Genomic DNA, 12,021 nt, shown 5'->3' with positions numbered 1-12,021 from the left:
TGTAGGGACATGAATCTTGAAGAACTACAGTTACTGCACAGAGTGAGTAACCATTTCTTCTTCTGCTTTGAGTACTGTCCATAGGGGTGTCAAGTATCAGAGGGGTAGCCGTGTTAGTCTGAATCAGCAAAAGCGGCGAGGAGTCCTGTGGCACCTTATAGACTAACAGAAGTGTTGGAGCATAAGCTTTCGTGGGCAAAGACCCACTTCATCAGATGCATGTCCATAGGGGTGGTTCCACTCCAGGTGACTACTGAGCACTTCCCTCTAAGATGGTGAAAAAACTAACTCCAAGTTGAATCCAATATGGAAGAAAGCAGAGCTGAGCCGAACACAGTATCAGAAACAGGGTTGTAAATTATTACATAGACATCCAAGAAGTGCCCTTACTTATTTCAATCATCAGCACATTTTTGAGTAATGCCACAGAAGTGTCATACTGTGAATACGTATGTCTGAAGGTGTTTGACTATTACAAGATTTGTAGTGAGAATTTATGCAATCAGATGTCCGCTTGGAAAGTCTTTGATTACAGATTGCAGATATTTTCTAGCTATCTGCAAGCAAGACAAACAGTTGGAGAGGGGGAGGGGTCTTTCTAAAGAGTTTGTCCTATTCAGATAAAAGACCAGGGTTTTCCTGGTGTCAAGGAAGCACAGCAATGTTTCTGATTAGGTAGGGGAGGTTTAGGGGTGGAAGACTGGCATAGGATGGTAAGCATGGAACTCCGAAGAAATGTTAGGTAAAAATCTGAGTGGAGATGCAACCTGATCTTGTTTTAAAAAGATACCATGGGCCTCGATTTACCCAACCTGTTGCACCAATCAGGAATGCTATTTTCATTCATGCAACTAACATGACTTTCTAAAATGGGGAGGATTCTAAAAGGATTATTTTACTTTAATTCCATGTAGGTCACAATCTTCCCCATTGGCTGTGCGTTGCCCATAAGAAGAGAGAAAATAAGAGAATTCCTCATTGGATTCATTTACATGTGCTGCTATCAATGAAAACGAAGTGTGAATGCGAGATCTTCCTTTTGAGATGAGAAACTCAATTATTAGCCATGAAAATGCAGTCACAGTGGCCATGGCCATGTCTTCTTGGATAGTTTCCTAACATGCTACTTGGCATCTGAATACGTTCCCTAATGAATAGAGCCACACAGAGTGCTCTGCTTCCCAAGGGTATGTCTATACAGCAGGGCTAACTAACAGGGCTATGTTAGTTGCATATCTTAAGTCAAAATAGCTTAATTTGGCTTTTGGTGTTATCTACACAGTAGGAAGTTGAAGGAAGAACACTCTTTCATCAACTTCCCTTCCTCTTCGAGAAATGAGGGTTACCACGAGTTGGAGTAAGAAGTCCTGCAGTTCGACATTATTTCGAAATAAAGGCTTGTAGTACAGATGTGCACTGTGGCATGGCTTGTAGTATAGAACGCTGCTGTGTAGACGTACCCTAACTGATTAAAGATTTCAAACAGTAAAAGGCAAAGCACTGGCAAATAATTTAGTGATTTTAATCAAGACAGATACAGACATGCTTATGGTAAATGTTTGTATCGTCCAAAGCTCAATGCATTACTCTGCGCTACATTACTTAGTTGTTTGTTAGTGTCTGCCTGTTGCAGTTAAATAGCTGGAATGTGGTACTGTCACGTTACTAAAGTTCTCCATTAACCAAGCCATGTTGCTAGGACGACAGAGGCAGGATGTCTGGCACTTTGCAGAATATCAACCCAACTACAGAGATTGTTATTGGTATGACGGTAAAACTCCTAAGTCCTCACCGAGAGAGGATCCCCGTTGTGCTAGGCGCTGTACAAACGTATGGTAAGAGAGAGTCCTTTCCCTGAAGAGAGCCCAACTAAACAGACAAGACAAAGACTGGCAAGGGAAACAGTGGTCCAGAGAGGTGAAGGGACCTGCTGCAGTTCACACAGTGGGTTAGCAGCCGAGCGGGGATTAGGACTCTAAATCCATGCCAAATCCACTAGACCAGCTGCCTCTCCTCACTCAACCCATCCCACCCTTCACCAACCCATGCACATCACACTAGTTACCTTTATTGTCGTGCCAGACTCGCACTTTACACAGGTCTCCAAGGCTCAGCATGTCAGGAAAATTGAAAACATCCATCTGGTTCCTTTCAAACTTGTTCGACTTGGTCGACTCCTTCAGAGCCAGAGTCCCGCTGTCCCCGTTCTCCCCAAACATAATCAAGTACACATTGGCGTCGGTACCAGCTCCTGGAAGAAGATGGCAAAACACAACCCAGTAGCTGCTACGGTGTTGCCGAATGATCACCAAACTAATCAAAGTGGTGACAGACTAAAAGGGACTGGGAACCTTGCTCTAATGAGCAAATCTCTTAGGGCAAAGCTGACAATTAGAACACATTCTTGCATGATTCTGTTGGACCAGAAAAGAGAGTCTGCACAACAGGCAGGTAAAAAGCAAATACTTTTAACTTCTCCCCCACAAATTTAGTGTGAGTGGCAAGTCATTATATGTAAATTGTCATGATAATAATGATAATACCCCTACCTCTCATATTCCACATTTCATCCACAGCTCTCAAAGCATGCTACGAAAGGAGATCGGTATCATTATCCCTATTTTGTAGATGGGGAAACTGAGGCACAGGAAAGTGAAGTGAACTGACTTGCCCAAAATCACCCATCAGCTGCCTGGCAGGACTGGAAACAGAATCCAGGTCTTCCTAGTCCCCGACCAGTAGTCCCTTCTAACATGCTGGGTGACTGTACCAGAGTAATACAGGAAGAACCTGGCTGTGTCAGCCAATGCAGCCATGCAGTTCTAGTATTTGGTCCTGCCATGAGGGCAGGGGACTGGACTCGATGACCTCTCGAGGTCCCTTCCAGTCCTAGTATTCTATGATTCTATGATTCATGGGACAGCCTGGGCTCTCCCAAATCGCATGCCACGATAACATGGGCCATTGGGAGCCATGCCAAGCACCACCACAGGCCGAAGTACACAGCTGCAAAGGAGGCAGGCAGCACTAGGGCTCAGCACACAGGCTCTTTAAAGAAGGGCAGGGAAGCCGAGAGTAAGAGATTTGTATCATCTTTGCTTAAAGAGTAGCATGCCCAACAACGTGGAAAAATTAGTGGTCAAGGAACTAATATACATTGGGATGCTGCATGTGGGGCTTGTAGGCTGGCTTGGACACCTCCCCCCTCACTGCCATAGGCCTCTCATGGCCTGCCAGAGCCCCTTCCCACTGTGCCATCTCCCTCGCCTGGTCCCAAACATGCTCCCAGGTGGGACACAGCAGCTCCTGCTCCATGGGCGGACACTCTAGCTACGGCCCACCGTGCTGCTGCTCTTCTCAGCATGTGGCTTGCGAGCAGGGAGTGTTCCTCATTTCTGGCCAAATCCTGATGTCCCTCCCAGAATTCCAGCTCCTCTGCTTTCCCCATGCTTCAGCTCAATGCCCACCATCTGCTTTGTTCAAGTGCCCTCAGTCTCTCCCCCGGCAGCACTGCCATTCACCTTCCTCCAATCTGTCTCTATCCTCCTCCTCTGCCTCGTCTACATTGCACGGTGTCTACACACAGCTGTGCTTATTTAACAGATATACTGTGAGTGAGATTTTCAATGGGAGCAGAATTGGGTCAATACTGAGTGCCTTTGAAAATCTCGCCTATTATGTGTCTCTCCTACAGCCCGCTCCAGCACCATCTAAGATAGCCTGTATACCAACCTGTTACCCAGTGTGGAATTTCCCTGGAGCATGAGTAATGTTCCCTCTCTCTTTTTCCATCCATGTGTGGAATAATTTTTATGTGCACCAAGTGCAGCTGATCACCCCCAGTAGAAATATATGCTGTTGGCACTGCATCTCTTTGCTAATCTGGGTGGCATGTGCATCTCTCCTGGGTAGACACCCAAACACTAAGCATGAATGAAATTATGAGCATTTTATCATTTTGCCTGGCACCTTCTATAATTCCTCCAGGAACTGGGAAATGTTTCATTATTGTCTGATTTTTTCTGACATAATAAAGCCCAAGTTCACAGAATCAAAATTTCTTTTCTGAGCTTGGACTTTTATTGGCTATATAAGAGCGAAGGGGCCTTCTAATTCTGGCAACTCAGATCGTGACTATCAACCCGTTTGCTGGCTGCAAAAGAAACTCAGCCTCTGCCACTCTTCTCTAAACCCCTCCATTTTTCAGATTTCAGAGGCCTCAAGCCAATTGTTGTACAAGAATGTTGCAAACCCAGCAGCCGCACAATAATTTTTGTCCAGCTTTGCTCAAGTGCCAAGGGGAAAATATCAAGAACCTGGAAAGCTTGTGACAAAATAAGTTTCACAGCAGAAAATGCATTATACTTCATTCCCCCAAATGTGCATTAACCACATCCATCTTTACAAGAAGACAGACACGGAGTAAAAGTGACTCACTTTCACACACAAGGAAGTCAAAGACAAGTCTCACAATCACATGGCATTTTGCTTATGTTAAATCGGGACTAATTTTCAGCAGTTTCCCTGAGAAAAAGTTAAGGAAGGAAGGAAAGCACCAGGGATTCATGCAGTTCATTGGCAGTACCTTTCATGCCGCTAAAACTTGCTGAGGTGATGAACAAAGCAGAATAAAGTCTACTTTCTTATAAGAAGCAGGTGCCCAATTAATGCAAGGTCTCCAAAAGCACAGAACCAACTGGCTTCTAGCAAAACCTTCATGGCAGGAAGCAGCTTATGAAGGCCTCATGCTGTGACAGTTACCTCACAAGCAATTAGCATGAGATGGGAAAGAAAAGAACAGAAATTGCTGAATCAATGAGCATTTCACCTAGCTGACTTTTTTTCCCCCCCTTGAAACATCCAGGCACTCTTAGGAGCTGCAGCAAATTTGCCATGGATTTGACATACAAAACAAAGAGGTGGAGTCAGTGTCGTGCTCTTCGTGGTAGAAGCCAGAATGGGTCTTTTCCTCTTTCAGATGCTGTTTCAGTTTAATCAGACTTTGACCTGATCCAAAGTCCACTGACATCGGTGTGAGTCTTGCCTTGAACTGAATTGGGCTTTGGATCAGGAACTAAGAAACAGACTAATCACCCGATATTAGGTGACCTTAAACTGTAGCTGAACTTACAACAATATAAATGGACCTTATACAGTAGGGATATTAATATTTACCTGTCAGCTGTATTATTTAATGGGTTTTGAAGACAGAGAGTGCAATATTTATTATCAAACCATAGAATCATAGAATGCTAGAACTGGAAGGGACCTCAAGAGGTCATCAAGTCCGGTCCCCTGACCTCACTGCAGAACTCAGCACCGTCTAGATCAGTGTTTCTGAAAGTGTTCTGTGGAGTCACTCTCAGAAACACATTAACTGGTCACTTCGGTTTGTGTATTTATGGCTCCCATTGGCTCCGTTTCATCCTTTGCAGCCAAAGGGAACTGTGGGGAGTGATGGACTGGCCTACGCAGCTTCCCGTGGCTCCCCTTGGCTGCAAAGGATGAAATGGAGCCAAAAGGAGCCACGAGGCTCTGTGGCTGCAGCGCCAGTAAATAAACAAACTGGGGTGGCCAGTTAATGTGCTTCTGAGAGTGATTCCGTGGAACACTTTCAGAAACACTGATCTAGATCATCCCTGATAGATGTTTGTCGAACCTATTCTTAAATATCTCCAGTTATGGATTCCACAACCTCCCTGGGCAATCTATCCCAATGTTTAACTACCCTGACAGGAAGTTTTTCCTAATGCCCAACCTAAACCTTCCCTGATGTAATTTAAGCCCATTGCTTCTTGTCCTATCCTCAGAGGTTAAGGAGAACAATTTTTGTCCCTCTTCCTTGAGACACCCTTTTAGGTACTTGGAAGCTGCTATCATGTCCCCTCTCAGTCTTCTCTTTTCCAAACTAAACAAGCCCAATTCTTTCATAGCTCATGTTCTCTAGACCTTTAATAATTTTTATTACTCTTCTCTGGACTCTCTCCAATTTGTCCACATCTTTCTTGAAATGTGGTGCTCAGAACTGGACACAATACTCCAACTGAGACCTAATCAGCACAGAGTAGAGTGGAAAAATGATTTCTCGTGTCTTACTCACAACACTCCTGTTAATGCATCCCAGAATCATGTTTGCTTTTTTTGCAACAATGTCACACTGTTGACTCATACTTAGTTTGTGGTCCACTAAGCCCCCTATATCCCTTTCTGCAGGACTCTTTCCTAGACAATCACTTCCCATTTTACATGCGTGAAACTGATTGTTCCTTCCTAAGTGGAGCACTTTGCATTCGTCTTTATTAAACTTCATCCTATTGACCTCAGACCATTTCTTCAGTTTGTCTAGATCATTTTGAATGCTGACCCTATCCGCCGCAGCACTTGCAACCCCTCCCAGCTTGGGATCATCTGCAAACTTTATAAGCCTGCTCTTTAAGTCAGCTGTTCCCAACCGCTGAACTGTGGACCTCTGGCTGCCGGGCTGCGGCGACTCTGGGGGCTGGAGTTGGGGTGCCCTGCTCTCGCTGCCATTGTTGGGAGAGGCGTATCCTACCCCAGCTAGTGCAGGCAGGAGCAGGGTCTCCTCCTGGTCACAGAAGAGCATCCCCCTGCATGTGGAGCCGCTCTATGCGTACCTCATGCTGCACAAGGAAGTGCTCTAGCTTGGCGGAGACCCTGCCGCGACCCGGTGCTGGTTGGCATAGGCGGGGCAGGACATTCCTCTCCCTACAGCCGCAGTGGGCGGGGATGTGCTGGGCAGTGTTCCCCAGCTTCAGCCATCAGAGCTTGCGCGACGCAAGCAGAAATGCAGGGCTAGGTGAGGGGGTCAGGGCAGGCACTGGGGGCTCGTGCTGGGAGGCTCTGGAGGCTGAGCTAGCAGTGGGGTGGAGAGGGTTATGGGAGAGTGCTGGAATTAGGGAACTCTGGTGACAGGGCTACTATTGGGGGCAGGCACTGGGGGAGGCTCTGGGGAGTTAGGTGCAGTGGGGTGCTGGAAACAGGAGACTGGTACCCAGGGGTCTGATAGTGGTGGGCACTAAGGGATGGAGGGCTGGCACTGAGGCATTTGGGATGGGGGGCTGGCACTGGGGGGCTCTGAAGGTAGAAGGCTGGCACTGGGGGAGTTGGGTGCAGGGGACTCTTGGGTCAGTGGCTGGTGCTGGGGGGTAGTGGAGGAGTAGAGGGCTCTAGGGGTTAGGGCTGGCACTGGGGGATCTGGGGGTTGGGATTTTCACAGCCTGGTAGATTTAAATTTGCATATTTATATATGCATCATTTGCATAATGAATATGCAAATATGCAAATAACATGATTCCAGTCCCCCAAAAGTTTGTGAATGCGTTTGTCAGTCCCGGTTATCAAAAAGGTTGGGAACCACTGCTCTAAGCCATTATTAGTTCAGGATCTTTATTTCTGCAGTGCCACATATTTGATGGATACCAATAAAAGAGAGAAACATGATTTAAATCAAGTTTACTAAGGAGAAAGAATGGTTTTGAGAAACCAGCTACTGTTTCCAGCTACAGTGCTGTCATATCTTGAATTAAATAGTTTAAACCCGAGTCAGTAAAAAGTAATGGCTCTTGCCATGTTTTTTTTCCTCTCTACTGACTCCCTTCCCAAAACTCCCGCTCCAATATTCTCAAGTAAAAAATGCCTATACTCGCTGCCTAGTATGGCACTTCTGAATCAAACAGACCCATCATTACCTTGGGCAAGTCTCGTAAAGACAAATTTTCAAAAGTTTCTTTAATTTTGAATTCCTTCATTGTTTGGGTCCCAAATACACCCTTCAGTAGCTGCATCTAAAATTGGGAGTATTCTGCACCTCTGAAAGGCCAGCTGAAGTTTTCCAAGGTTTCCATCTGATGTGCTGGGAGACCTGCTTTTTCAAAACCCAAACCACTTATTTAGGTACCCGCAAGAGGACTTAGGGTAATTAACCCCAAACAGACATGCCAGTATTTGCAAAAAAGGATGCCTCTAGATAGGGTCCTGACATCATAAAAACACCCACATCTTCTTAAAAGGTCACTTATAGCTAGCACCCAGAGGCATCCAGTGAGTGTATTACTGTATCAGAATTCTAAGGCTCTTAGAACAGGCCCTTGTAAACTATTATTCCTGCATTCGTGCCCGGGACTGGTATCCTATCGGCTTTAGGGACCAATTCAAGATGTTGGTTTTAAGGGACAGTCCGATATAACCTGGGACCTGACTGCTTTAGAGATGCCTTCTCTTCCTCTCTGCCTTCATGCTGATGCTTGACAGCTGAAGTACTTCTACAGCACCTAGATTTGACTGGAGTCACGTCATTTACAGTTGAGGATCGTCACTTGCAACAAGGGCGCTAGAATCATCTCAATTTCTTGAGCACAGCCTAATTTTGATGACTTTCAGAGCACAGTAGAAGGCTTACCTTTTACTTGAAGCATTTTCTTGAGCCTGAATGGCAGCACTAGGATATTTTAAAGGGTGAGTAGTAAGGTGGCTTGTAAGTGCTACTGCCTAAATTAATCAGCATAGTTTGTGTTATTATTTAAATTACTCAAACCCATCCAGGGCTGTGAAGATGGATGCAGAAAATAACTTTATAATAAGAAATCAATGGGCCTGATTCTGCTCTCCTTTACACCAATGAGTTGAGAGGAGTTACTCCTGGTTTACATCAGTGTGACAGTGGCAGATGCACCATGCTCATTATATCTAGCAAGGAATTTATTACACGGAAAGAAGAGCTTGTCCTAAAGACAAGTGGTAACCACAAAAAATGCAAGGCAAACTAGTGGTGGTTGACAACTTGAACCCTTTCCAAATACGTTGGCTAAAACGCAGCATCCTGCCAGCCCAGTGTATAATCTGATCCAAACAAACTCATTGTCATTGTCATCTGTTCTCTCCCACCGGCTGTCACAGCTCATAATGAAATAAAATGTTTCATCATAATGCCCATCACCCTTCATTCAACATGAGATGAGTCTGCCACTGCTGCTGTCATCTCCCAGATTGCTCTCCTTCCCATTCCCCTTACTGTTGTGAGCCAAGGCTGAACTGCAGAAAAAGTTCACACTGTGATTAGTGCTCCCTCATATTTTTCTTACAATATGTGGAGTAAATTTTTTTATGTGCACCAAGGCATGTGCAAATGTGCACCACCAATAGAAATACATGCAGCCAGCTGTGGGTGGCTGTGGGCACTCTTCCAATCAGTGGAGCAGCACCTGAATCTCTCCTGGGTGGCTGCCCAAGTGCTCAGCTTATAGGGAACACTGACTGTGATCATACTATTTATTAGGGGAGGGGGAAAATGTTAGGCACACAAACACATTCCCCCCACTCTCGTTTTTAGTGCTTCACTATATGTTACCAACATTTTGTAGCAAGGTTGGTCCCAGGTTATTAGAGAGATGAGGTGGGGGAGGTAATCTCTTTTATTGGACCAACATCTGTTGGTGAGAGACACAAGCTTTTGAACTACACAGAGATCCTCTTCATAAAAGATATCTCTCACACGCTTTGTCTCTCTACGGCTGTGTCTACATTGGCACCCTTTTTCGGAAAAGGGATGCTAATGAGACCAGTCGGAATTGCAAATGCCGTGGGGGATTTAAATATCCCCCGCGGCATTTGCATGAACATGGCTGCCGCTTTTTTCCGGCTCGGGGTTTTGCCGGAGAAAAGCGCCAGTCTAGACGCTTGAAAGTAGGAATAAGGGATCTTCCGGAAAAGGCTTTATTTTCCGCAAGATCCCGTCTAGACTGGCGCTTTTCTCCGGCAAAACCCCGAGCCGGAAAAAAGCGGCAGCCATGTTCATGCAAATGCCGCGGGAGATGTTTAAATCCCCCGCGGCATTTGCAATTCCGACTGGTCTCATTAGCATCCCTTTTCCGGAAAAGGGTGCCAATGTAGACACAGCCTACATGTTTTAAGGCAGCAAAATGGTGAGATGTCACTAAGACACCTTAGAAATATAGAATCAGAGAACACTAGAACTGGAAGGGACCTCGAGAGGTCATCAAGTCCAGTCCCCTGCTCTCACGGCAGGACCAAGTACTGTCTAGATCATCCCTGAGGGTATGTCTACATTGCCACCCTACTCCTCATTGCAGGAGGAGCAACGGATATTTAAATCCCGGGCTTCATTTGCAAGTTTGAATGCCTACATTAGCCACCCTAGTTCAAACTAGGGTGGCAGTGTAGACATACCCTGACAGGTGTCTGTTTAACCTGATCTTAAATATCTCCAGTGATGGAGATTCCACAACCCCCGTAAATAATTTATTCCAGTGTTTCACCACCCTGATAGGCAGTAAGTTTTTCTTGATGTCCAACCTACACCTCCCTTGCTGCAATTGAAGCCCATTGCTCCTTGTCCTATCCTCAGAGGTCAAGGAGAACAATTTTTCCCCCTTCTCCTTATAACACCTTGTCAAAGGAGATCTTTATATTCAGGTGCTTGGCCTACTATGAGTACAGGGAATTGGACTTGATGACTACTGAAGGTTCCTTCCAGTTCTAGGGTTCTCTGATTCACAAAACCATCCTGGTGTACATAACAGCAGGACCTGATCAAGAAAGAATCAATGGCAGTGGCAATATGTCTAGCAATTGTTGCCTATTGACTCTTTAATGGGAAAGAAGTTGCAGTCAAATACAGACCTAGAGTTTGCTCTGTAGCAGATTTCCTGTTCTTCCCCAAGTATTGTTGAGTTCCTGTAATAAAGACAACCCTATCCTCCAGGAATTTCAAGGTGCCAGGACTGTAGGACTAAACTCTGCCCTCAGAAATTGAATAATTTCCACTGAAATAGGAGACTGTATCTGTAAGTAAAATATGAGTGTAGCTCTAGAAAAACAGAAATAGCCAACATGACCCTACCTCCAATATCACTGGTTTTAACCTGAACTGTGTACGTTGTATTCTCCATCATCTGCTCTTCATTGATCACCGCCGGCAACTCACACACAAGAGTTCCCTTGGTATTTTTGAGCTTGGACAGCCATTCGCTGTATGTAAATGTGGTCAGTTCTTGATTTGATAGGTTCTTCATAATGATCTGGGGAAACAAAGGAATTTCAGTCACAGTGAAAATAAGGGCAGAGGTCAGGCTTAGAAGTAGCACAGTGCAGTTGAGGGAGAACACACTGTTTGGTGTAATGCTGGCCACCGACCCGATGGAAAAGCAAAGGAAGAACTGGAGAGGTATTCCAGAGGACACCAAACAAAAATCCAACAGGGTTTTTTAATGGCTTAACCAAAGTGGCCTCAAAATGGCACTGACTCCAGTATAGGCCAGTGATGGAATTTCAGCAGTTTTTAACCATTGTTTCGGGCTGTGATAAATAGGTTAAAATGTGTTTAAAATGCTACTGCCTACTTTGGAGTGGGGCAAGGCATATAACAGTGTGTATGACTAACTGGCAGAAGCAGAGAGTACACAGAAGCGAAGCAGAACATCCGGAAGTGCTGCATGGTTGCATGAGCTCTGTGCAAGAGGGGGTATCTGGGGATACGCCCGGAGCTGTGAGTCAGAGGTGCTTGGCATGGTGCTGCCTGATCAGCATGTGGCGCTGTTGGCAAACTGGAGAGATTAAAAAAATCAAATGTTCCTGGAAAAAAGAAGCTCATGCAGTAATTTATCTCCAATGCAAAATGCACCCAAGCTCTGTGATCCTGCGCCCCACATACGCACGACGGCACCATTGTGAGTCACATCATCTCCTGACAAAAAGCTCACAGCAAAATACCTGGTGCAGGAGCAGCCACACAACCCAGGCCTGCCAATGGATCCACCAACCCAGGCCTGCCAATGGGAAGTGGAGCGAAGAGGGAAACTGCCCTGGGGTCTGATGATTCAAAAGGGCCTGTGACTCCAAGCCACCACTGCTGCCAATGAGAGGGGTGTGTGCCTGAACCACAGGCCTCTCTTGGAAAGGGGACCTAAATTCATGCTAGAAGATGTCACCAACCACTACTAACCATCCCGCTCTTGGAGTGTGGCAGCGACAGACTTTCCTGTG

At 45.7% G+C, this 12,021-nt stretch overlaps 1 protein-coding gene across 3 annotated transcripts in view; it reads right to left on the bottom strand.

Moving 5' to 3' along the window:
- LOXHD1 (lipoxygenase homology PLAT domains 1) overlaps positions 1-12,021 on the bottom strand; it is a 288,412-nt gene that overhangs the window by 16,971 nt on the left and 259,420 nt on the right. For all 3 annotated transcript variants that reach the window (XM_025178253.2, XM_075932726.1, XM_075932727.1), the window contains 2 exons: positions 10,880-11,057; positions 2,066-2,251 (listed from right to left, as the gene is read on the bottom strand). In XM_025178253.2, the coding sequence (XP_025034038.2) occupies positions 2,066-2,251; positions 10,880-11,057 (364 nt within the window). The remainder of the gene's footprint in view (positions 1-2,065; positions 2,252-10,879; positions 11,058-12,021) is intronic.

Source organism: Pelodiscus sinensis, chromosome 6 (assembly GCF_049634645.1).
Source record: "Pelodiscus sinensis isolate JC-2024 chromosome 6, ASM4963464v1, whole genome shotgun sequence".
NCBI classification, from domain to species: Eukaryota; Metazoa; Chordata; order Testudines; family Trionychidae; genus Pelodiscus; species Pelodiscus sinensis.
Note: the sequence above shows the minus strand (reverse complement) of the source record. Positions and strands in the feature narration are given on the sequence as shown.